The sequence below is a fragment of the Corythoichthys intestinalis genome, chromosome 7 (assembly GCF_030265065.1).
Source record: "Corythoichthys intestinalis isolate RoL2023-P3 chromosome 7, ASM3026506v1, whole genome shotgun sequence".
Taxonomy (NCBI): domain Eukaryota; kingdom Metazoa; phylum Chordata; class Actinopteri; order Syngnathiformes; family Syngnathidae; genus Corythoichthys; species Corythoichthys intestinalis.
In genome coordinates, this window is record NC_080401.1 from 51562408 (window position 1) to 51587699 (window position 25292).

A 25292-nucleotide genomic window follows, 5' to 3' on the forward strand; every position below is an offset into this window, starting at 1 on the left:
GCTTTAAAACAGGTTTAAAATGAAATTAAACTCTATTCAGAAGTTGTTAAATTTAGCCAAAATATTCACATTACAAAAATATGTGAATAATGAGAATATGAAGTTTTTTAACTCATGTGATATCAACATTGTTTATTTTTGATGTATCTAAAATAAGTATATATATATTTTTAATATAAAATTAAATATGACACTTAGGGCTGCAGCTATCGAGTATTTTAGTAATCGAGTATTCCACAAAATTTTTTTTTTTTTTTTTTTAAGGTAAAGAGCAATTATAAATAAGAAAACAACATTTCACTTAATATTGAACCATTTCCAGACAATGTCTTTATTTCCGATGTACATTGTTGAAAACGGCCAACAATTGCATCTCAGATGTGAATAGAAACAAAAAATTCACAGCTTTCACTAAAAAAACTTTAGATCTTATGAAAAAAATCTTATGTTTTACCTTAAAATGTCATTCTGCTTGGCATCACACATCACTTAAAAGTTGTTTTTCCCATGTGTTTCAATTTAATTTCCATTTGTGTCAAGCTATTTTTTAGATCTAGTTAAGTTTTAAGTTAGTCTAAATTGTAAGCCCTGATAGGATTTTCAGTTTTTGCAGTGTTCAAAATACTAGTAAATGTATCATACCTGCTATATTGGAGCATATTAGGCACCAGTGCCACTTGGTGTTTTATCCAGCAATGACTACTCAGATAAAATTGACAGTTAGCTTTATTATGTTTTGATTTTACACCACAGATAATGTATTGACGGGAAGCAGGGCGCGGGGCCGATAAATAGGGGGGCCTGCATTGTTGGCGACGCTGTCAAAGCGGACCGAGTGGAATCACAGACAAAGAGCATTTTTCGTTGAAAATTCTTGTGAATAAATGCTTAAATCCTCGAATTCCTAATAGATATGGACAGAAAACAGTCTCGATTCTTGGTTAAAAGCCCCCAAAAAAGCGTTTATTTTACCTAACTGTCGAAGTACAATGCTAGTCAGTTAGTGAATGTAGCTAGCGGCCGCCTGAGGTAAACACAGCTTTTCCGGTGAAAATTCTTGTGAAAAAATGCTTAAATCCCCGAATTCTTTATAGATATGGACATAAGGCAGTCTCGATTCTTGGGTAAAAGCAAAAAACCGTGCAGTTAGTGTTTATTTTACATAAATTTGTCGAATTACGATGCTAGTCTGTTAGTGAAGGTAGCTAGCGGCCCCCTGGTGTAAACAGAGCTTTTCTGGTGAAAATTCTTCTGAACAAATGCTTAAATCCCCGAATTCTTTATGGATATGGACATAAAGCAGTCTCAATTCTTGGTTAAAAGCAAAAAAAAAAACGTGCAGTTAGCATTTATTTAATGTAAATATTGCGAACTATGATGCCAATGCAGCATCGGCTAATTTCTCCCATTGATTTTTTTTCACAATGTTTCAAAATGCATGCGTGGTATGAAAAATATTATAATTACCTTGAAACCTCGAACACATAACTCCTGAGACAATTCTTCCTGTTTGTATGCAGTACAGGTTTCGTACTTTTTCAACCGAAATCCGGCGTTAGATTGCTGCGTGCATGTATTTGTGAATAGTTCCTCTTGATGTGTGCGGCCCCCGACTTGAATTCCCTCCTCACTCTACAATGCTGTGTTTTTACAAATTAAATAAAGCCTGTATGTAAGGCACGTTAGCGACGCATTGACAGTAGTCATAATTAATAGAAACCTAGCCCTCCACAGGGCCAACGTTACGTTAGCAAGGTACAGTAACATTAATCCTATTTATTAGAGCTGAGAAGTCTACCGCTGTGAGATGGCAGCTGTTTCCTAATGCCGGCGAGTCTCATTTCGCATCTAGTTTCATATATACAGTGGGGCAAATAAGTATTTAGTCAACCACTAATTGTGCAAGTTCTCCCACTTGAAAATATTAGAAAGGCCTGTAATTGTCAACATGGGTAAACCTCAACCATGAGAGACAGAATGGAAAAACCCCCCAGAAAATCACATTGTTTGATTTTTTTAAAGAATTTATTTGCAAATCATGGTGGAAAATAAGTATTTGGTCAATACCAAAAGTTCATCTCAATACTTTGTTATGTACCCTTTGTTGGCAATAACGGAGGCCAAACGTTTTCTGTAACTCTTCACAAGCTTTTCACACACTGTTGCTGGTATTTTGGCCCATTCCTCCATGCAGATCTCCTCTAGAGCAGTGATGTTTTGGGGCTGTCGTTGGGCAACACGGACTTTCAACTCCTTCAGCAGATTTTCTATGGGGTTGAGACCTGGAGACTGGCTAGGCCATTCCAGGACCTTGAAATGCTTCTTACGAAGCCACTCCTTTGTTGCCCCGGCTGTGTGTTTGGGATCATTGTCATGCTGAAAGAGCCAGCCACGTCTCATCTTCAATGCCCATGCTGACGGAAGGAGATTTTCACTCAAAATCTCTCGATACATGGCCCCATTCATTCTTTCCTTTACACAGATCACTCGTCCTGGTCCCTTTGCAGAAAAACAGCCCTAAAGCATGTTGTTTCTACCCCCATGCTTCACAGTGGGTATGGTGTTCTTCGGATGCAATTCAGTAATCTTTCTCCTCCAAACACGAGATCCTGTGTTTCTACCAAAAGGTTCTATTTTGGTTTCGTCTGACCATAACGCATTGGGCGACAACTCCCTCCGCAGATTTTCTATGGGGTTGAGACCTGGAGACTGGCTAGGCCACTCCAGGACCTTGAAATGCTTCTTACGAAGCCACTCCTCTGTTGCCCCGGCTGTGTGTTTGAAATCATTGTCATGCTGAAAGACCCAGCCACGTCTCATCTTCAATGCCCTTGCTGACGGAATGAGATTTTCACTCAAAATCTCTCGATACATGGCCCCATTCATTCTTTCCTTTACACAGATCAGTCGTCCTGGTCCCTTTGCAGAAAAACAGCCCCAAAGCATGATGTTTCCACCCCCATGCTTCACAGTGGGTATGGTGCGATTCAGTATTCTTTTTCCTCCAAACAAGACAACCTGTGTTTCTACCAAAAAGTTCTATTTTGGTTTCATCTGACCATAACACATTCTCCCACTCCTCTTCTGGATCATCCAAATGCTCTCTAGTGAACGGCAGACGGGCCAGGATGTGTACTTTCTTCAGCAGGGGGACAAATCTGCAGTGCAGGATTTGAGTCCCTGGCGGCGCGTTGTGTTACTGATAGTAGCCTTTGTTACTGTGGTCCCAGCTCTCTGTAGGTCATTCACTAGGTCCTCCCGTGTGGTTCTGGGATTTTTGCTCCCCGTTATTGTTATCATTTTGCATTACGGGGTGAGGAGGGAGTTGAAAGTCCGTGTTGCCCAACGACAGCCCCAAAACATCACTGCTCTAGAGGAGATCTACATGGAGGAATGGGCCAAAATACCAGCAACAGTGTGTGAAAAGCTTGTGAAGAGTTACAGAAAATGTTTGGCCTCCGTTATTGCCAACAAAGGGTACATAACAAAGTACTGAGATGAACTTTTGGTATGGATCAAATACTTATTTTCCACCATGATTTGCAAATAAATTCTTTAAAAATCAAACAATGTGATTTTTTTTCCCACATTCTGTCTCTCATGGTTGAGGTTTACCCATGTTGACAATTACCGGCCTCTCTAATATTTTTAAGTGGGAGAACTTGCACAATTAGTGGTTGACTAAATACTTATTTGCCCACTGTACGTGATATCTATGAGACGCATCAGGCCTTACCACCATAGCATCATGCGGGCGTAGTTTGTAGCAACGTTGGCATAGTTTGTAGAGGTGTACGTGCCTCTACTGAATAGATTTTACTTTGAATTATGTTTTCAAATTATGTGTTCCAAATGACTGTATTTAGAGAGGACAGCTTTGTTGAGGAGGGCGACGTATCTGCAACGCCTCTCCCCCCCATATCCGCCCTTGAATTTGACTTCTGGCATACTCTACTGTATTTTTAACATCATGGAAGTCTGGATTTGATCTCAACCACTGAAAATGTCTGAACGAATTAAGTTTTATATGTAAAAAAAAAATCAATGTTTCCAATCTTCTACTAGTTCTACTGTTTATGAAAATAGTCTGGATTTCTATGCCAATCAAAGAAAATGCCACTACTAATTTAATACGAAAAAATATCAGTGTTTTGTTATGTACTGCAGTTTTATAGTCTTGATCCTTAAATTAAAATGAAGACAAATGAGAAATCAAAGTTAATACCTTAATTCTCTACCGATATTTTAACAAATGAACTAAGATACTTTGAAAAAAAAAATCCCCCCAAAATTTTGAATTCTACCTAAATTAGGAGCTTTTAAAACTGAAATTGTAATATTAGAATAATTCCTAAATTTCAGGTTTTGCTGTGTTTTGTGTAGCCAAATTAATGCTCGCCAGCGTTTTTGGCAGGGCTTGAAAAGCTTTGTCTCCAATTAGGAGTCAGTCGGTCAGTTGTGGGCTTATTGACCGGTTTTGGAATCAAGTGGCACTTTGTTTGCGAGCTGCAATTCCTCCTCTTCCTCCTCCCTTCCGGCTGCCACCTCCTGGGAGTGAATGACTCACGCATGCCTTAATCTTTTTCAACTGAGAGCACTACATTGTTTCAACAACTTTATTCAACTGTTTTCTGTTTTTTTTTTTTTTTTTTTTTTTTTGTCTTTAGAATGAAATGCTGGAGGAAGGTCAGGAGTACGCAGTCATGCTGTACACCTGGAGAAGCTGCTCACGTGCAATACCACAGGTAACCAGTAGTCGTCGTCATCGTGGCGCTGACTCAACTCACTCGACGTCCTTGCTTCCTGTGTTGTTTTTGACAGGCTTTTAATTTTCGTCGTAGTCTTTTGGATGAAAATAGTTCTGAGTCTTATATTTTAGTCATTTCTAAATTTGTTGGTCTTTGTGTAGTTTTAGTCAAAACTCGAGTCAAAAGTCGAATGTTTTCATCTTCAAAATTCAAAAGTCCAAAAATAATTAAATAAAGGTTCCCAACAATTATGAATGAACATTGACAGACGAGCACATATTTTAGTGTTTAAAAGGACGCCAACTTTGTGATGATAATACACATTCAGCAGGAAAATAGAACCTGGGGCGGCCCCCACGCAGGATTTCCACTTCTCTACAGGACTATAACTAAAGTTGCACCGATACCGATACCAGTATCGGCAGGGGGCGCTGATCCAGCCCGAATTGGTGGGATCGGTATCGACGAGTACCAACATTTAGGGCGCCGATACCATCTACTGGCATCACTTGAACGCAAATGTACTGTCCTCCCCACGTGAGCTAATTTCCCAAATCCCGATGCGTGACATCTGTATGTCTTTGTCTCGAAATTACCAAACGAAATTAACACCTTTGTCTTCAATATTAAGGATGTACACTACAACACATATCCGCGATGTTACGTTGCTCATCTAACATGGCATTCACAAATGATTAGCATGCGTAAGCTAACGCCTGCTGTTGTAGCGCCGATGGGATCAGAGAGGTTAAGACCGTGGGAGACAAAGCAAACTCATGGTTTCTTGATGAACAATGACTGGCAAATTAAGAGCACCGTACCTCAAACTCGTCCTGTTTATGAAAGTCGATTGTCATATGCTGGTGTTGTGCAGTAATGAGCAGAAGTGACTTCTGTGGCCAGAAAACACTCAAGCGGCGCAGTGCGCACACTAGGTATCATCAAATAGCAACCTAGATGTCCTTTGTTCGAGCTCATGCCAACTCTCGCGCGCGCACACACTAGATATCATCAAATAGCAACCTAGATGGGCTTCATTAGATCCCATGCCATTAGCTGCGTGAGCCCAGAGCGACGCGTAGTCTATATACTACATTGATGAATTACAAACCGCCATGACTGAATGGAAGTTAAGCAGGCCAAATCAATCCATACCAGTGTCTATAGATAATGCTGCAAATATTGTTAATTCAGAACGTGACACAGATGGATTCGGACCACAAATAGGATGTTTTGCTTATATGGTAAATATAACTGCTAAGAGAGCTGCAGTGTGCCTCACTTTACAAACAGTAAAGATTGTTCTCAGCACTTATATACAAAATTTTAGCACATACATATTATGCACTAAAATGCTGGTTTATATGATGGCACTGTTATTTTTGCTTGTTAGCAAATAAAAAAAAAAATAATGATAATAACAGTTGTATTTTCTGTTTCAGAGCATTAAATGTATTGTATCGAAAATCGTACCAAACCGTGACTTAACTGTATCGTTGCATCCCTTATACGTACATACACATACTGTATATATATATATGTGTGTAATATATATATATATATATATATATATATATATATATATATATATATATATATATATATATATATGTGTGTATATATATATACTTTTTTTTTTTGCAAACATAGTGGTATCAGAATGGTTTCGGTATCGGCCGATACTGCACAGCCAGGTATCGGTATCGGGCCCAAAAAATGGTATCCGTGTAACACGTTTGAGTGTGTTCACACATGACCCATGAGAAGCCCGCCTGTCTCATCTGACCATAGGAGATGGTTCCAGTAATCCATGTGCTTTGTTGACATGTCTTCAGCAAACTGTTTGCGGGCTATCTAGTGTACTGTCTTCAGAAGAGGCTTCCTCCTGGGGTGACAGCCATGCACACCAGTTTGATGTAGAGTGCGGCAGATGGTCTGAGCACTAACAGGCTGACCCCCCCACCTCTTTAAAATCTGCAGCAATGCTGACAGCACGCCTGTAACGAGTCACATGACATTTTGGAGGGAAAATGACAAGCAGTTCTCAATTTGGACATTTAGGGATGTACGTAGTTTCTAAGGGGTGTACTCACTTTTGTTGCCAGGGGTTTAATGGCTATATTTTGAGTTATTTTGAGGGGTTAATAAATTAAATCTATTATATAAGCTGCACACAGACTACTTTTCATTGTGTCAAAGTGTCATTTTGTCAGCTTTGTCCCATGAAAAGATATACTTAAATATCTGCAGAAATGCAAGGGGTGTACTCTTGTGATACACTGTATTCTCTCTTGCCAAGATAAAAAACAAATCTTACCATGTGTTTCAAAACAAGCAAGCTTATCGCGCAGCCTAGCTTGTAGCTTATCCTAACCTCCGGTGAGGGGAGCGATAAAGAGAGGTGCAGTACATGTCAAATATGTGACACAAGCCAAACACTGTTATGATGCAGGCTGACTTACTACAAGTACAATAAAAATATGTCACGCATTATGAACATATGACAGAAACCGTCGCATTTTCATCTCACCAGACGAAAACTGACGTTCGTCCCGTTATGTTTTCTTCTTCCAAAAATTGTTCATCGACGAAATATTTTCATCGTTAATGAAACAAGAATGCTCGTGACGTAGGTCAAATGCAACGAGCAGCCCAACCGAGTGGAGATCTACGAGAAGACTGTGGAGGTGCTGGAGCCGGAAGTCACCAAGCTGATGAACTTCATGTATTTTCAGGTACAGCGTACACTTTTGAACGAGGACAGAAGCAGGGGAAAGCTCACATATTTTCACTTGCTGTTTCAGCGAAACGCCATCGACCGATTCTGCGGCGAAGTGCGCCGCCTTTGTCACACCGAGCGGCGCAAGGACTTTGTGTCCGAGGCCTACCTGCTGACGCTGGGGAAGTTCATCAACATGTTCGCCGTGCTGGACGAGCTCAAGAACATGAAGTGCAGCGTCAAGAACGACCACTCTGCCTATAAGCGGTTAGAACCGGCTATAATTGTGACATAAAAAGTAGCATAGAAGTCGTAACAATTCAAAAATAATGATATATTGACAAAAATAGTAATATTTTACTTTGAAAATTATTAGGGCTGTCAAAATTATCGTGTTAACGGGCGTTAATTAATTTTTTAAATTAATCACGTTAAAATATTTGACGCAATTAACGCACATACCCCGCTCATACAGATTAAAATGACAGCAGTAGTGTCTGTAAGTATAATGTCCGCTTGTTACTTGTTTTTTGGTGTTTGGCGCCCTCTGCTGGCGCTTGGGTCCAAATGATTTTATGGGTTTAAGCACAATGAGTGAGCATGGTGTAATTATTGACATCAACAATGGCGAGCTACTAGTTTATTTTTTTATTTAAAATTTTACAAATCTTAATAAAACGAAAACATTAAGAGGGGTTTTAATATAACACTGATTCTTGAGAATTTGCCAAAAACATGTCTCACCTGGAAAAATGCTTATTCTGTTTGAAAATAATTACATTTTCACAAAAAACATGAATCAAATGTATAATCAGAGGATTTTATACACATATGTAACATGCTTTTATTGGTGGACTTTAAATTTTAATAATTTTGTGACATTATGCTGGCCCATTGCCTTCAAAATCAGCTGTCCCCCAATGGGAGCATTTCTTTTCAATTTGATCAAAAAAACAAAGTAATTATGAAATTTAATAATAACCTTACCAGATTAAAAAGTTTATTGCTATGTTTATAAAAAACTACAAAAAGTGAATTTTGAAAAAAATTAACCATCATTTTCTGATTGATCAAAATGTGTCCCTCACCTCCTGTCACTACCGTCAGATTTTTTGTAAAATCAATCAAATCAAGCAAGTACAAGGTCCACTACATTCCTGAGGACCTCTTTTCAAACCTTCACTTCTTCTTCCTGGTTCAAGATCAGTCAAGCTCCTAAAAGTTTGCCATTTTTTCTAAAACCTGTATATATTCTTTTAAACTGCTTCTGTTGCCACCATAACATGTCACCACCGTATCTTTTGTGTATAGGAAATAAAATAAAATTATAACATAAATGTTTAATATTTAAGAAGAGGTTTGTGTCAGTTAGCAAGAGAGTGAAAACAAGATGGCTAATGTGGACTACCTCTGCATAGCATGGAAAAGACTAGATTTTTGTCACTACCGTCAGATGTCACTACCGTCAGACTTTCTGTTTGACGATGGTGACATACAGACTGATGGTAGTGACAAAAACGTCCAAATGGTCCCTAAGGAAGGATTAAATATGATTTGCTGACCACAATTAGTACAATTATAGTTTTTTATTTTTAATCTATCTTTATTTTATCTGTATTTGTGTATGAGAATAGTTTCTTCTTTATTTCTTTTATAACGTTGATACGATTCACTTCTGGTCAGATGGCCCCAGCAAGCAGTATAAAATCAATAAAAACTTTTCACTTCTCTGCAGTGTCCCTCCAACTCTAGGTTTTCAGAGCACCACCTGGAACTTCTTCCCCACCTCACATGGGAAGGGAGCCCCAGACGGGGTTGGAGGAACTGTGAAAAAGGCTGCAGATAGCCTTATACTGAGAGGAAAGGACATTGTGGATGGCAGTGTCTTTCATGAGATGGTTGATTGTGCAGTACCAAGGTCTTTATTATCACAGAAGCTGTCATGCAACCATATGATGCACTCCTAAGTCAGACACTAAAAGCTGTACCTACCACTCGGAAAATCCATCAGGTCATCCCAACAAACCAAAAAGACTTTGAGATCAAATGCAGGTTGCTGTCCTGTTTCTCCAGTGAACCAGAGATTTTCGAATGTTTCAGCCCTACGACATGCCAGTTGAAGGCCAGCATACCCAGGGCCGAGGACGACGGTGGCCCACCGCAAAAGAAAAAGTCCTCTGGCAATGCTCATGGAGGAGATGGAGCAGGAAGAGGAGAGCGAGCCACAGGAAGTGGAGGAAGGTGAAACACCAACCAGCAGAGTTCCACTTCCTGATGGGACTGTAGCATATCTATCTGCTGATAAAGTTCAGTGCGGAGATTGGCTTGCAGTGATTTATGACAAGAACTGGTGGTTGGGAAAGGCTGTAATGGTGGATGCTCAGGATGAAGTGGTACAGGTGGAATTCTACCATCATCATGGGCCTAATCCACAATTCAATTCAAAACAGGGAGAAGGGATGTGTGCTTCATACCATTTCAACATATTCTGGTCAAACTCGTGGAACCATCTGCACCAGGTCGTGCAAGCAGAAGAAGGGAGATATACAGCCTGTCTAATGAAGTCATGGACTACATAGAGGAGAAACACGTACATTATAGGGGCTGACAAAGCTGAATGAGTGTTGGAGTGATAAAGTTGTCTTCTCTCCAATAGGACTATATGTTCAATACACAGTTTATATGCACTAGTTGGCAGTTTACAATGTTATGACTTAAACATTATTTTCCATTGTTAATTGATTATTCTTGTCTGTGATTTGATTATTTTGTTCTTTGATTGTTCCTTATGTTGCCAATCAAATATGTATCACAGTGATCATACTTTTTCTTTGTTTTGCAAATTGTTAAATAAAGTTGTAAAACAAAAAAACATGACTGGTGGTTTATATTATGGAATTATATGTGAAAATGGAAGGCACTGTCACCACCGTCAGATAGGTGTCACCACCGTCAGGTCCAATGTAACCACCGTCAGAAGGACTTTTATTTGCTTTAAATACATATGTTTGTAATTTGTTACTTCAGTGCTCCTGGGCTATAGAGGTAACATTCTATTTTATTAGAGAAATGGGTTTTTAGATTTAAAAAAACATTATTGACATATTTAAGTGAAAAGTAAACATTGGATTATGTAAGATCTTATAGAGGAGTATACTTGAAACGGTATAAAAAAATAAAGTAAAGTGAATATTTACCATTTAACACCATATACGTGTACTTATAATGAAAGGCATTGGTTTGAAAGCTCCAAATTGGTATTGGACGAGAAAAATAAAAATAAATGAGCTTTTTATTGTGTCTGACGGTAGTGACAAATGCAACGCAGTGACTCAAAAAGCATCTATTTTATGAAAAAGGTAAAAATTGGGGAGCTGACACCAGTACATTGCTGAACAGCTAAGACATTGGTCTATAATAACATTACTTCAGATTTTGCAATCAAAACATTTCCCCCCCCCCAAAAAAATACCTGTTTTAGGCAAATTCTCAAGAATCACTGATAAAATTTCTATAATTTGTACTAACATTTATCTTTTAAGAACTACAAGTCTTTCTATCCATGGATCGCTTTAAGAGAATGTTAATAATGGTGATGCCATCTTGTTGATTTATCGTTATAATAAACAAATACAGTACTTATGTACTGTATGTTGAATGTATATATCAGTCTTGTCTTATCTTTCCATTCCAACAATAATTTACAGAAAAATATGGCCTATTTTATAGATGGTTTGAATTGCGATTGATTACAATTTTTAAGCTGTAATTAACTCGATTAAAATTTTGAATCGTTTGACAGCTCTAAAAATTTATGAAATATTTTAAAAAGTCTGAAATCTGAATTTGTATTTGAAATTGTGATGGATTCATTACTTCAAAATATCTGACTATTAACTCTTTCAGTGCCATTGACGGTGATAGACGTCCAATCCTGTGGTTCTTAAAACTAAATTAATACTTTTAAATGTGTTCATCACGAGTAGACATCCAATCCATTTGAGTTGGGAGGCTGGCAGCGAATGAACGAATGTTCAAACTATACCTATAAACTAAATTACGAATGCATATAAAACAGTAGCTCAAACAAAAACTTAGCTTATGTTGGTCTTAACAGGGAGCAGCTGGATTCAGCCTTGTTAAATGAATTATGTCATATTCACTGTTGCCACTAGAGGGCAGTGTATCCACCCATATCAAATCAAGCTAAATACAAACACATTCAAAACCATTACAACGCCACTAATTGAAGGAATCCTCAAAGCAGCAAAATTTGATTCAAACCTTTGAGGGGGTTGTGCGACTTACATTCCGGAAAATACGATTATTGCTTTTTAAAACATAATTTAAAAAATATTTTGGTTCATTACTAAATAATGAATATATATATATATATATATTCATATATATTTATATATATCATATAAACAGGGGTGCACATAATTTTTTTGCCCAGGTTCTCAGAGGAGGACCTGGAGATGTGACTTGGTCCTCATTGAGCTTGAGAGCCGACCCGCCTGATGCGATAAAATTATGACAAGCTTTACTTAGAGCCAATTACCTTTAATTAATTATATAAACAATTAACGCTTGATTAACATCAACTGGCACAACAAAATTGCCATTACTTTGAAGTGAAATGTAAAGAAATAAACATAAAAGCACTAATTCAAAATAAAGGGCATTCATATGCGGCTCTCACATTAACTCCAAGCCTTTGTAAAAGTGGGATGTCCTCCTCATAAGAGCTCATTGAACGTGCATGTTTAGCTTCGTGAAATGCGAGCAAAAACACATTTGTCAGCGCATGGCGCTGTTCTACAATAACTTTATTCCGCCACTTGTCCATAGGGCGAGTGGGGTCCTATCTGACATCGATAGTTTGCTTAACTGCCACATGCTCTTGTTTTTTTTCGTGCTTTTCAAAGTTTGGATGACTAAATTTCTTTGACCCTACATAAAATGCGCTGCTCTTATTAGCGACATTGGGATTCTCACGGCAAATGTTGCACCACATTTCCATGCAAGCATCATTTGCTTCTAGCCATGTTACCTCCTGCAGCCACTTTTCAGCAAAAGTCCTTTTTTTCGGTAGCTCCGATGATGTCTCTGTCGTCTGTCTGTCTTTTGACGGGGGTGGGGGATCACGGAAATAATTACTCAGTGGGGCCGAGAGAAAGTGATTTTCTCGTGTCCGCCGCAAATACAGTGGTCAGCCATTGGTACGCAAAAGCGTATGGAAGCCGTTGAGGGCCAGCGCGTTTGTCTATGTCCGGTCCGCATGCGTGCGGACCACTTATGTGCACCCCTGCATATAAATATGAATATAATAATGAAATTTAAAAAAAAAAAAAAAACAACGAAAAATAAATAAATTTAAGTTTAATTTCAAGCAAACTTAATTCTCGTTGTCACTGCATATTTTATATTGTATGTATTTTCACAAACATTATTGCTTCACCCAATAGCACAGTAAAATATACTTTTTCAGCTTTCAATGTCAATTAAATGTTTTGTTGTTTCATTTTTAAAACCTGGAAAAAAAAGCAATTGGTTTTCTTTCTGAGTAATCCGAGCACACAAAAAAATTAAGCACAAGGTGGCAGCATTTAGCAGCAGTTCAATTGACCCGTCACACTGCTTCAAATGTGAAAATATCTCATTAAAAGACATGAGATTTTCTATTAAAACACAATCATTCTTTCTCGTTGTCTCTCAGCGCTGCTCAGTTTCTCCGGAAAATGTCTGAGCCTTCCTCAATTCAGGAATCACAGAACTTGTCCATGTTCCTGGCAAACCACAACAAAATCACTCAGGTTAACCCCCACAACAATTCATTTCCCTCAGTTTCATGATTAGAATATTTCTATAATTCCTTATTTTAATATAATAAATCTTATTAACTCTCAGTTTTTGTCCTCATAGTCTTTGCAGCAACAACTGGAGGTGATCAACGGCTACGAGGAGCTTCTAGCCGACATCGTCAACCTGTGCGTGGAGTACTATGATAACAAGATGTACCTCACGCCTGGCGAGAAGCACATGCTGCTCAAAGTGAGTCGAGAAAACATTTACTCCACTGTGTTTTGGGATTTAATGTCCTTCTCAACCAATCAACTAGGTCATGGGCTTCGGCTTGTACCTGATGGACGGAAACAACAGCAACATCTATAAACTGGATGCTAAGAAGAGGATTAACTTGACCAAGATTGACAAGTTTTTCAAGGTACGAATGGAGGTGTGAATGCGTACAGAGGTAACGAGAGATAAGTCCATTTAATTCACAGATCTGATTGAATCAACCCTATCTGTGATAAACATGAGTCGTAGTCATAGTCAAAGGCTTTGTCATTTTCAGCACTCCTCAGTTTTAGGTCATTTTGCCAAAAGATATCCAAGGCTAATGTTTAATTTCAGATCCACTTTTGTGAGCGAACAAATCCATGGCACGTAATCTAGTGGTAAATGTAAGGGCGGGAACTTCTGGGAAGTTCATGATAGGATATGATTCAAGGTACAAGGCTCACGATCACAATGATCAAGTTATGGCTATACTTAAGCCTTTCGCAATATGCAATAATTCCATTTAGGCGGTAATTTTTCCGCTGCGATTTATCGCCTCGCGTGCACGTGTGTGCGCTCGTGGGGCAGACGTGCTGTTAAAAGTTCGGATTCCTTGTTACCAACTACGCAAAATGCATTTTCGTTCCAGGTCCGGCAAAAAATGGTGCCGGAGCCAACCGTTCCCATTATATCCTATTGTTCAACTATACTGGCCGCGTCAGTGCTCCGGATTGACTGCGGACCATCTCCGGCGTGACAGTGTCGTTGACGTGTGGGCGCTCCCGTCAGGGGTGACATTTCATGCGGGGCGGCTATTTTTCGGCACAACACCAGCTATTTACAACGAAGTCCGCCAAAACATTATCACCGACTTGGCTGCTACGAACAACCTCGCTTTGACAACGGACAGCTGAATGGAGATGATGAACATTGAGTGGCAAATAAAGCGCACTGTGCTTCAAACTCGTCCTGTTTATGAAAGTCGATTGTCATATGCTGGTGTTGTGCAGTAATGAGCAGACGTAACTTTTGTGGCGTTTGCTATCTTTTTTAATGCGCGCACACACTAGATATCATGAAATGGCAAACTAGATGTGCTAGGTCACATGCCATTGGCTACGTGAGCCCAGAGTGATTATGAGACACGTAGTCCATATACTACATCGATGAATTATAAACCGCCATGACTGAATGGATGTTAAGCAGGCCAAATCAATCCATACCAGTGACTATAGCTAATGCTGCAAATATTGTTAATTCAGTACGTGACACATATGGATTCGGACCCCAAATAGGATGTTTTGCTCATGTAGTAAACCTGTAGCTACTAAGAAAGGAGTAGCAATCAACAGTGTGCCCCGCCTCACTTTACAAACAGTAAAGATTGTTCCCAGCACTTTTATACTAAATTTCTTCAAATCAGTAAGAAGTAAGCACATCGATATTATGCACTAAAATGCATGTTTATATGATGGCAATTTAATTTTTGCTCGTTAGCAACAACAAAATAAAAAAATAAAAAACAGAACAAAAGATACAATTGTTTTTTTTTTTGTTTTTTTGTTTTTTTTCCAGAGCAAAGAGCATTAAATATATTTAATCGAATCAAAAATTGTGTCCCCCGCATCGAAAATCGTACCGAACCTTGACTTAACTGTATCGTTGCATCCCTATGGAACACCATAGCAGAAGCTATAGACCCTACCCACGTGACGTCACAACTCCGCTCTCCTGAATGGTACCGCCCACTTGTCCGTCAAAACATAGTGTTAACCTGTTACGGCTACGTACATTTCTCCTATTTACGGCGTGTTTTTCTGCTCCTTAACATTAATAATCAAAATGGTGAAGGCGTGTGTGGCTGTTGGTTGCACTAACAGAGAAGATGGAAGGAGAGACTTGAAGTTTTACCGTATTCCGAGGGATCCAAAGAGGAGAGCGAAATGGACGGCTGCAATTCGACGTGAAAACTGGGCACCAAAAAATCACCACAGACTATGTAGTAGTCATTTTATATCCGGTAAGATGCATTTAAGATATACTTAGAGGGTTTTGAGCTGACAAATAACCACAATTAAGATCATTGCGAGGCTAATCGCCGACAACATACGACGTAGTACGACATAGTTTCAAATTCAAGATGTTTGTGACTTCCCTTTCTTCCACCATCGTTATTTTTTGAATAATATTTAGCTGGTACCAAGTGAAAGAAACTGGACTCGTCTACGGGGCTGACAAATAACCACAATTAAGATCATTGCGAGGCTAATCGCCGACAACATACGACGTAGTACGACATAGTTTCAAATTCAAGATGTTTGTGACTTCCCTTTCTTCCACCATCGTTATTTTTTGAATAATATTTAGCTGGTACCAAGTGAAAGAAACTGGCCTCGTCTACGGGGCTGACAAATAACCACAATTAAGATCATTGCTAGGCTAATCGCCGACAACATACACGTATGTATGTAGTGAGAGTGCTATCACTAAACCATATAAACATTAAAAGCCTTAACTCCATTGACAAACGACATGAAATACATTAGACTTGACAGTGGATGTTAGCAATAACAAAAGATTTTGAATTGAATATTTCGTAACTCACCTTTCCAAGCACAAGATAGATTCCTGCCGAACGAGGACCTGTTTCACCCAACCAGCAACGAAGTATTTATAAGCCTCCAAGCTCTTGAAGTTTTTCAAATTTTCGTGGGAATAGGCTGATTTTGTGTGGACAAGATAATTGTAAATATCAGCGTAGCAGATGTCAGGCAGACAGGGCGAAGACAGTGGGTCGAAAAACATCGATTTGGGCATCAAATATGGATCTGGCGACTGTATAGAACGAAGCTTTTCCACATAACGCCTTTTATGCAACACATCCAGTGAGTTTACGGCATCAGAAAGCACCGGGTCTTCCATGAAATGCATTTTAAATTCCTCGATCAATTGAAAACAATGCTAATACAGAGACAAAATGACGGACAAGTGGGCGGAACCACACAGCGAGCCCGTGGTTTTGTGACGTCGGTGGGTAGGGTCTATAAGGGAAAAAGTTTTCATTTGCATAAATGCTTAAGTTGTTAAGTGCAATTTTATTCTTGAAAAATTCAATTCTTGAAAAAACACATTTTATTTATTCTTTGTTTCTGCGCGGTATTAATATTGTTGTCCTAACAGGCATGGTCTATTCTTTTTAGTTGGGATTTCTTAAACAGTATTTTTTGAATCTAAGAGTAAGCATTTATCGCGTTTAAATGGGTGTACTTGATCTATTAATATTGTATTCTGTGTCACTGTGTTATTGTAAATTTGTTTAAGAAAAATTGGGGGGGGGGCGCAATAATATCGCATATCACAATATTTTATGAGATAAATTATTGCACACTAAAATTTGTTATCGCGACAGGCCTACCGATTACTCGATTATTCGAACTAACTAGTTAATCGATTAATCGACTACTAAAATAATCGATAGCTGCAGCCCTAACTGTATATGATAGGGACATCCCTATCTGAAGTGGGAAACACCGATCCACGGTTTTTCCCAAGAAGTAACTTGACTGTTGAAATTTTCCCTCGCAGCAACTGCAGGTGGTCCCTCTTTTCGGTGATATGCAAATCGAGTTGTCCAGGTACATCAAGACCAGCGCTCACTTTGAGGAGAACAAATCCAGGTGAGAGGAGAGCGCAATGGAACATTTCTCCAGTTCGCCCCTCACAACTTTTCTGCTTCCCTCGCCCGCCCAGGTGGACTTGCACGTCCATATCCAGCAGCCCTCAGTACAACATCTGCGAGCAGATGATTCAGATCCGCGAGGATCACATGCGCTTCATCTCGGAGCTGGCCCGCTACAGCAACAGCGAGGTGGTGACCGGTTCGGGTCGTCAGGAGGCTCAGAAGACGGATATGGAGTATAGGAAGTTGTTTGACTTGGCGCTGCAAGGCATGCAGCTCCTGTCGCAGTGGAGTGCTCACGTTATGGAAGTGGTGAGTTCTAAGTAAATTATATTGCAGAAAATAGCTGCATTTTACAGCAATAGCTGCTTAACAAACTTTTTCTTCACAGTATTCCTGGAAACTGGTTCACCCCACGGACAAATACTCCAACAAGGAGTGCCCCGACAATGCCGAAGAGTACGAGCGTGCCACCCGATACAATTACACAAGCGAGGAAAAGTTTGCCCTGGTGGAGGTGGGCCGATTGAACTTTTTCACGCTGATGCATAGACTTTAGAATATATTGACATGACACGGGGCGCAGGGCTGATCGGTTGGGGGCCTATTTAAAAAACTTAGTTCAAATATTTTCAAAACCAAAGCTGGTACCGACCTAAAACCAAAACAAGCACCTACCTTAGCCATATATGAGTCTCCATGAGCAGCGGCATCAAAAAATTCAAAGTGTAAAATCACGATTTATTTTTTATATAAGTATAACAAAATTTAAAATGGCTATAAAATTCTCAGATTTTACACTAGATACACAAAAATCACCAAATGCAGAGATAATCACCTATATCAGGGGTCCCCAAACTTTTTCCTGTGAGGGCCACATAATAGGCCTGAACGATATATCGTTTAAACATCGCCATCGCGATGTGCGCATGTGCAATAGTCCCATCGCAAGGACGTGCGATAGTTTTTTAATTTCATTTTTTTTAATCCACAAACGTTTGTTTTGAGGAAGGAGAGGGGAAAAAAAGCGCACAGCTTCTCTTTCTCTCCAGCAAGTCATCGGCTCCTCCCCCTCCCCCTGCAACAGCGGAGTGGAGGGAGGAGGGGCCGAACAGCAGAGCGGAGGGAGGAGGGCCCGTTCTCAAAGTGAAAGCAAGCAATCAACACGTTGGAGGAGCAAGGAAGACTGTATCCAAAAGGAGTTTTGGAAGTATTTTGGCAAGAACAAGACTATAAGGGACAAAAAACAGCCCTGTCGACAGTGCCTCGCCATGGTTGCCTCAACAAGAAGTAATCTGTCAAACATGTGGGACCATTTAAAACGCAGGTATCTATGCATTCCTGCTACGAGCTCCCCATCAGAGGCTTTTTAGCACAGGTGGGAACATTGTTACGTGCCAACGTTATTGTCTCAAGCCTGCTATAGTGGATAAACTAATAGTCTTGGCCAAAAACCTATGAGACCCAGTTGAGAATTGCTGAGCAAGGAAGGTGGACGATATGCAGACAAATACATAACACAGCTGAAGGAATGTCTTTTCTTCTTTTAATGTGACAGCTATCAGGAAGGCAGGAAATTTGGGAGTTAAAATGGTTCTGTTATTCATCACAGTTATTTGCAGTTATTCAGTTCAATTATTTACAAGTTCAATTGAGTTTGTTTCTTTTATATTTAAATTTATTGTAAACCGTATTTTTCAAATAACTATATATAGTACAACTGCACATAAAGTTTTGATACTTAATATTTTTGTTGAAATATTTTTACAACTTTGTTGCCGTTTTGCAGTTTTATATTGTTATATTTTGTGTAAACAACTCAGGGGACTAATGCACTTGCACTTTTATTAGTCAGATTTAATATTTAAGTTCAAATATGTTGACAACTTTGTTGTTTAACTGAGGTTTTTATGTATTGTTATAGTTTGTGAACTCTTTTGTCATATTTAATATTTTTGTTCAAATATGTTGACAACTTTGTTGTTTTACTGAGGTTTTTATTTATTGTTATAGTTTGTGAACAACTCTTTTATTTGTCATATTTAATATTTTTGTTCAAATATGTTGACAACTTTGTTGTTATTTTACAGAAGTTTTTATTTGTTATATTTTGTCAAAAACTAAGGGGACTAATGCACCTGCTCTTTTATTTATCATTTAATGTATTTGCTGCTGTTGAAGTGTAAAATATTGTATTCAATAAATGATCTATTTTGTGCAGACATGACTTCCTGGATACCTTCATACAGAAATCTTCATCATTAACAAATTAAACGGTATTATATGAATACACTGTGGTCACGGTGTGTTATGTAAAGTATTTCCAAACAGCTATTCAAGTCATTTAGTGAAAATTTCTTTAAAAAAGATAGATCTTTTTTTTTTTAATATCGCAATATAATATCGCAATATATTGCAAACCTAAAAAAAATCGCGACAATAGTTTTTTCCAATATCGTTCAGGCCTACCACATAACCCTTCTCTTCTCTGATGAGGGGCCGGGGTCAGTTTGTAACAGAAAAAGTGTGACGATTGCAGGAGTGCCTAAATGTAAAAATGTATTGTTTTTCAGAAAGCCACAATCAAATAACCCTTTCTGGATTCTTCACGGAACCAAAGTAAATAAAATAAAAATGATATAATATAATATAGTATAATATAATATAATATAATATAATTAGGGCTGTCAAACGATTAAAATTTTTAAGCGAGTTAATCACAGCTTAAAAATTAATCGTAATTAATCACAATTCAAACATCTCTAAAATATGCCTTATTTTTCTGTAAATTATTGTTGGAATGGAAAGATAAGACACAAGACGGATATATACATTCAACATACTGTACATAAGTACTGTATTTGTTTATTATAACAATAAATCAACAAGATGGCATTAACATTAATATTCTGTCAAAGCAATCCCTGGATAGAAAGACTTGTAGTTCTTAAAAGATAGATTTTAGTACAAATTATAGAAATTTTATGTTAAAACCCCTCTTAATGTTTTCGTTTTAATAAAATTGGTAAAATTTTCAATCAAAAAAATTAACTAGTAGCTCACCATTGTTGATGTCAAGAATTACACAATGCTCATGGTGCATAAAATCAGTCACACCCAAGCGCCAGCAGAGGGAGACAAAAAACACAAGTAACAAGTGGACATGACACTGCTGTCATTTTAATCTGTTTGAGCGGGGCATATGCGTTAATTGCGTCAAATATTTTAACGTGATTAATGAAAAAAATTAATTACCGCCCGTTAACGCGATAACTTTGACAGCCCTTAATATAATATAATATAATATAATATATAATATAATCAGGGGTGCACATAATTTTTTTGCCCAGGTTCTCAGAGGAGGACCTGGAGATGTGACTTGGTCCTCATTGAGCTTGAGAGCCGACCCACCTGATGCGATAAATTTATGACAAGCTTTACTTAGAGCCAATTAACTTTGATTAATTATATTAACAGTTAATGCTTGATTAACATCAACTGGCACAACAAAATTGCCATTACTTTGAAGTGAAATGTAAAGAAATAAACATAAAAGCACCAATTCAAAATAAAGGGCATTATGCGGCTCCCACATTAACTCCAAGCCTTTTTAAAAGTGGGATGTCCTCCTCATAAGACCTCATTGAACGTGCATGTTTAGCTTTGTAAAATGCGAGCAAAAACACGTTTGTCAGTGCATGTCGCTGTTCATTACCTTTATTCCGCCCTATTCCGCCACATGTCCATAGGGCGAGTGGGGTCCTGTTTGACATCGATAGTTTGCTTAATTGCCACATGCTCTCTGTTTTTTTCATGCTTTTCAAAGTTTGGATGGCTGAAATTCTTTGACCCTACATAAAATGCGTTGCTCTAATCGGCGACATTGGGATTCTCACGGCACATTTTGTACCGCATTTCCGTGCGAGCATCATTCGCTTCTAGCCATGGTACCTCCTGTAGCCACTTTTCAGCAAAAGTCCTTTTTTTCGGTAGCTCCGGTGACGTCTCTGTCGTCTGTCTGTCTTTTGAAGGGGGTGGGGGAACACGGAAGTAATTACTCAGTGTGGCCTGCCTCATCGACATTTTGAGAAGTTATTTTCTCGTGTCCGCCGCAAATAGAGTGGTCAGCCATCGGTACGCAAAAGCGTATGGAAGCCGTTGAGGGCCAGCGCGTTTGTCTACGTCCAGTACGCATGTGCGGACCACTTATGTGCACCCCTGAATATAATATAATATAATATAATATAATATAATATCATGTAATATAATATAATATAATAATACTGTATTAATTAAATAGATAATAACCAAATAACCATTGCTCAGTTCTTCACAGAAAAAAGCCAGGACATAAATAACTCTATTGAAAAAAAAAAAAAAAAAAAAAATTTTTTTTTTTTTTTAACATTTTTTTTTTTTTTTTTTTTTTTTTTTTTTTTGTTCAGGGGGCCGGACCAAATGTGGCTGCGGGCCGTATCCGGCCCGCGGGCCGTAGTTTGGGGACCCCTGACCTATATTTTCAGGATCAATAGCAATATTTAACATAACAAATATAAGTTTTTGCCCAAAATAGCAACTTTTTTTTTTTCAACAGCTAGTAAATCACTCAATTTTCACATTAGAAACTTAATACTTGAGGAAAACATGCAGAATCAATTATAAATAATTTATAGATTATTAATAAATTCTGTATGCAATCACAACTTATAGAGTAGATTTGCCCCTTAATGTCATTTTACAGTTGTATAGTTAGTTATGTAGTTGTTGTGAATGAAGCTAGCGGCCACCTGATGTAAGTGAAGCTTTTGTGGCGAAAATTGTTGTGAATAAATACTTAAAACCTCAAATTCTTCATAGATATGGATGTAAAACAGTCTCTATTCTTGGTTAAAAGCAAAAAAAAAAAAAACATGTCGTTCGCGTTTATTTTACATAAATATGTCGACGTACAATGCTACTCTGTTAGCGAATGAGGCTAGCGGCCTCCAGATGTAAGCAGTTTTTCTTGCGAAAATTCTTGTGAATAAATGCTTAAATCCTCGAATTCTTTATAGATATGGACGTAACAGTCTCGATTCTTGCTTAAAAGCAAAAAAAATCGTGCAATTAGCGTTTATTTTACGTAAATATGGTGAACTATGATGTCAGTGCAGTAGCGGCTGATTTCTCCCATTGATTTTTTTCACAACGTTTAAAAATGTATGCACGGTACGAAAAATATAATAATTACCTTGAATCCTCGAATAAATCATTCCTGAGACGAATCCTTCCTGTTTGTATACGGTACAGCTTTCGTACTTCTTCAAAAATCCAACCTTAAATCCGGCTTGGACATGAGCGTGTGCTGTCCTCGAATGACTATTACTAAATGAAGCTCAGCCCCCGCAAAGAATGACGAAGTGTCAGGTCAATAGAATTTTGAAGTCTATGCCTGATGTCTGAAAGTATTTTAGTGGCTGTTTCTAACAGAAATCATGGTGGTCATTTGCAGGTGATTGCCATGATAAAAGGTCTCCAGGTCCTGATGGGCCGCATGGAGAGCGTTTTCAACCACGCCATCCGTCACACCATCTACTCAGCCCTGCAGGACTTCTCGCAAGTGACGCTGCGTGACCCATTACGGCAGGCCATTAAGAAGAAGAAGAATGTCATCCAGAGGTGAGGTGGACATGCGTGTGTCTTCTGTAGTTAGAATCAGAGTGTCATTGTTCTTGCTTCTCTGCCTCAGTGTCCTCCAGGCAATCCGGAAGACTGTGTGCGATTGGGAGACAGGTCGTGAGCCGTACAACGACCCGGCGCTCCGCGGTGAAAAAGATCCCAAGGGTGGATTTGACATCAAGGTCCCTCGACGAGCCGTAGGACCTTCCAGTACTCAGGTGACACCTCCTTGTCCTCCCTTTCTGATAATTAGCTCAACGTTTTTACTGGAAGGCTTTGACATCAAATCACAATACAGTGGGGCAAATAAGTATTTAGTCAACCACCAATTGTGCAAGTTCCCGTACTGGAAAAGAATAGAGAGGCCCGTAATTGTCAACATGGGTAAACATCAACCATCAGAGACAGACTGTGGAAAAAACAGAAAATCACATTGTTTGATTTTTGAAGAATTTATTTGCAAATCATGGTGGAAAATAAGTATTCGGGCAAGACCAAAAGTTCAACCCAGTACTTTGTTATGTACCCTTTGTTGGCAATAACTGAGGTCAAACATTTTCTTTAACTCTTCACTCTTCGCTTGGTGGAAAGAAATCAACTGTGGGAGCAATTATTAGAAAATGGAAGACATACAAGACCACTGTTAATCTCCCTCGATCTGGGGCTCCATGCAAGATCTCACCCCATGGCGGCAAAATGATAACAAGAACGGTGAGCAAAAATCCCAGATCCACACGGGGGGACCTAGTGAATGACCTACAGAGAGCTGGGACCACAGTAACAAAGGCTACTATCAGTAACACAATGCGTCGCCTGGGACTCAAATCCTGCATTGCCAGACGTGTCCCCCTGCTGAAGCCAGTCCACGTCCAGGCCTGTCTGCGGTTCGCTAGAGAGTATTTGGATGATCCAGAGGAGGACTGGGAGAATGTGTTATGGTCAGATAAAACCAAAATGGAACTTTTTGGTAGAAACACAGGTTCTCGTGTTTGGAGGAAAAAGAATACTGAATTGCACCATACCCACTGTGAAGCATGGGGGTGGAAACATCATGCTTTGGGGCTGGCATTGAAAATTAGATGTGGCTAGGTCTTTCAGCATGACAATGATCCCAAACACACAGTCAGGGCAACAAAGGAGTGGCTTCGTAAGAAGCATTTCAAGGTCCTGGAGTGGCCTAGCCAGTCTCTAGATCTCAACCCCTTAGAAAATCTGTGGAGGGAGTTGAAAGTCCGTGTTGCCCAACGACAGCCCCAAAACATCACTGCTCTAGAGGTGATCTGCATGGAATAATGGTCCAAAATACCAGCAACAGTGTGTGAAAAGCTTGTGAAGAGTTACAGAAAACGTTTGGCCTCCGTTATTGCCAACAAAGGGTACAGAACAAAGTATTGAGATGAACTTTTGGTATTGACCAAATACTTATTTTCCACCATGATTTGCAAATAAATTCTTTAAAAATCAAACAATATGATTTTCTGTTTTTTTTCACCACATTCTCTCTCTCATGGTTGAGGTTTACCCATGTTGACAATTACAGGCCTCTCTAATATTTTCAAGTGGGAGAACTTGCACAATTAGTGGTTGACTAAATACTTATTTACCCCACTGTATATTTTTTAGAAATATTGTATATCTTGTAAATATTGTATTTTCACAACTTAAAGGATGTACGACATTAACTGTTTATGGTTTACCTGAAACGAGTGATTAAGGGCCTCGCCCAGTGTAACAAAGTCCCATTTAAAGTGCACTTTACCTGATATTCCTGTTAAATTATGTTAATTTTTAATAATAGCGAGAGCCTGTGTGGAAAACTCATACAAGTGCTGTTGGTGGAGATGAAGGGGATAAACGCGACACTTAATTTGCATGGAAGTAGTAGTGTGGGAGTCATTAGGTTACAAGCTATCTACGAAGCTAAAGATATTTTCATGATGGTAACTTTTACTAAAGAAAACAATGGACGTACCTCTACCCTTGTCGCTTTCTTCAAACAGCACCTGAAGGCTTGGACAGTTTCATTTTGAAAGTTTTAAATGTCATATTGACAGTAACAGAAATAAGGCAATCATTCATCAAAAGCGCTAGTTGCTAATCCAGTGAGATGAACAGCAATTCCTCCCTTTCACTGTCAACAAAAGCGCAAGAGGTACAAAATGCAACAAGAGGTGCAATGCGCATTATCTGAGTCATTATCACGAATTTTGACCGGAAGTCCTTTTCAAAATAAAATGGTTTTAAATGTAGCATATTGAAATGTACTTGATATGTTAAAAAACGTTCGGGGAGCTTAGCATGAGTATTTTCTTTTTTCTACAAAGCAATTTGAGCCCTCAACCCCCTTCCACTGCCTAGCTTGCCTAGGCTATGGCAGGCCCTGGAGTTGAAGGATGTGACTTTGTGTAAATTTTGGATGTTTTCT

General features: G+C 38.8%; 1 protein-coding gene across 2 annotated transcripts in view; it reads left to right on the forward strand.

Annotated features, from left to right (window-relative positions):
• Positions 1-25292, forward strand: part of cyfip1 (cytoplasmic FMR1 interacting protein 1) — an 81187-nt gene that overhangs the window by 13483 nt on the left and 42412 nt on the right. For both annotated transcript variants that reach the window (XM_057840354.1, XM_057840353.1), the window contains exons 4-14: positions 4668-4745; positions 7382-7483; positions 7553-7734; positions 13187-13283; positions 13393-13521; positions 13589-13693; positions 17116-17207; positions 17281-17521; positions 17601-17726; positions 22701-22867; positions 22938-23085. In XM_057840354.1, the coding sequence (XP_057696337.1) occupies positions 4668-4745; positions 7382-7483; positions 7553-7734; positions 13187-13283; positions 13393-13521; positions 13589-13693; positions 17116-17207; positions 17281-17521; positions 17601-17726; positions 22701-22867; positions 22938-23085 (1467 nt within the window). The remainder of the gene's footprint in view (positions 1-4667; positions 4746-7381; positions 7484-7552; positions 7735-13186; positions 13284-13392; positions 13522-13588; positions 13694-17115; positions 17208-17280; positions 17522-17600; positions 17727-22700; positions 22868-22937; positions 23086-25292) is intronic.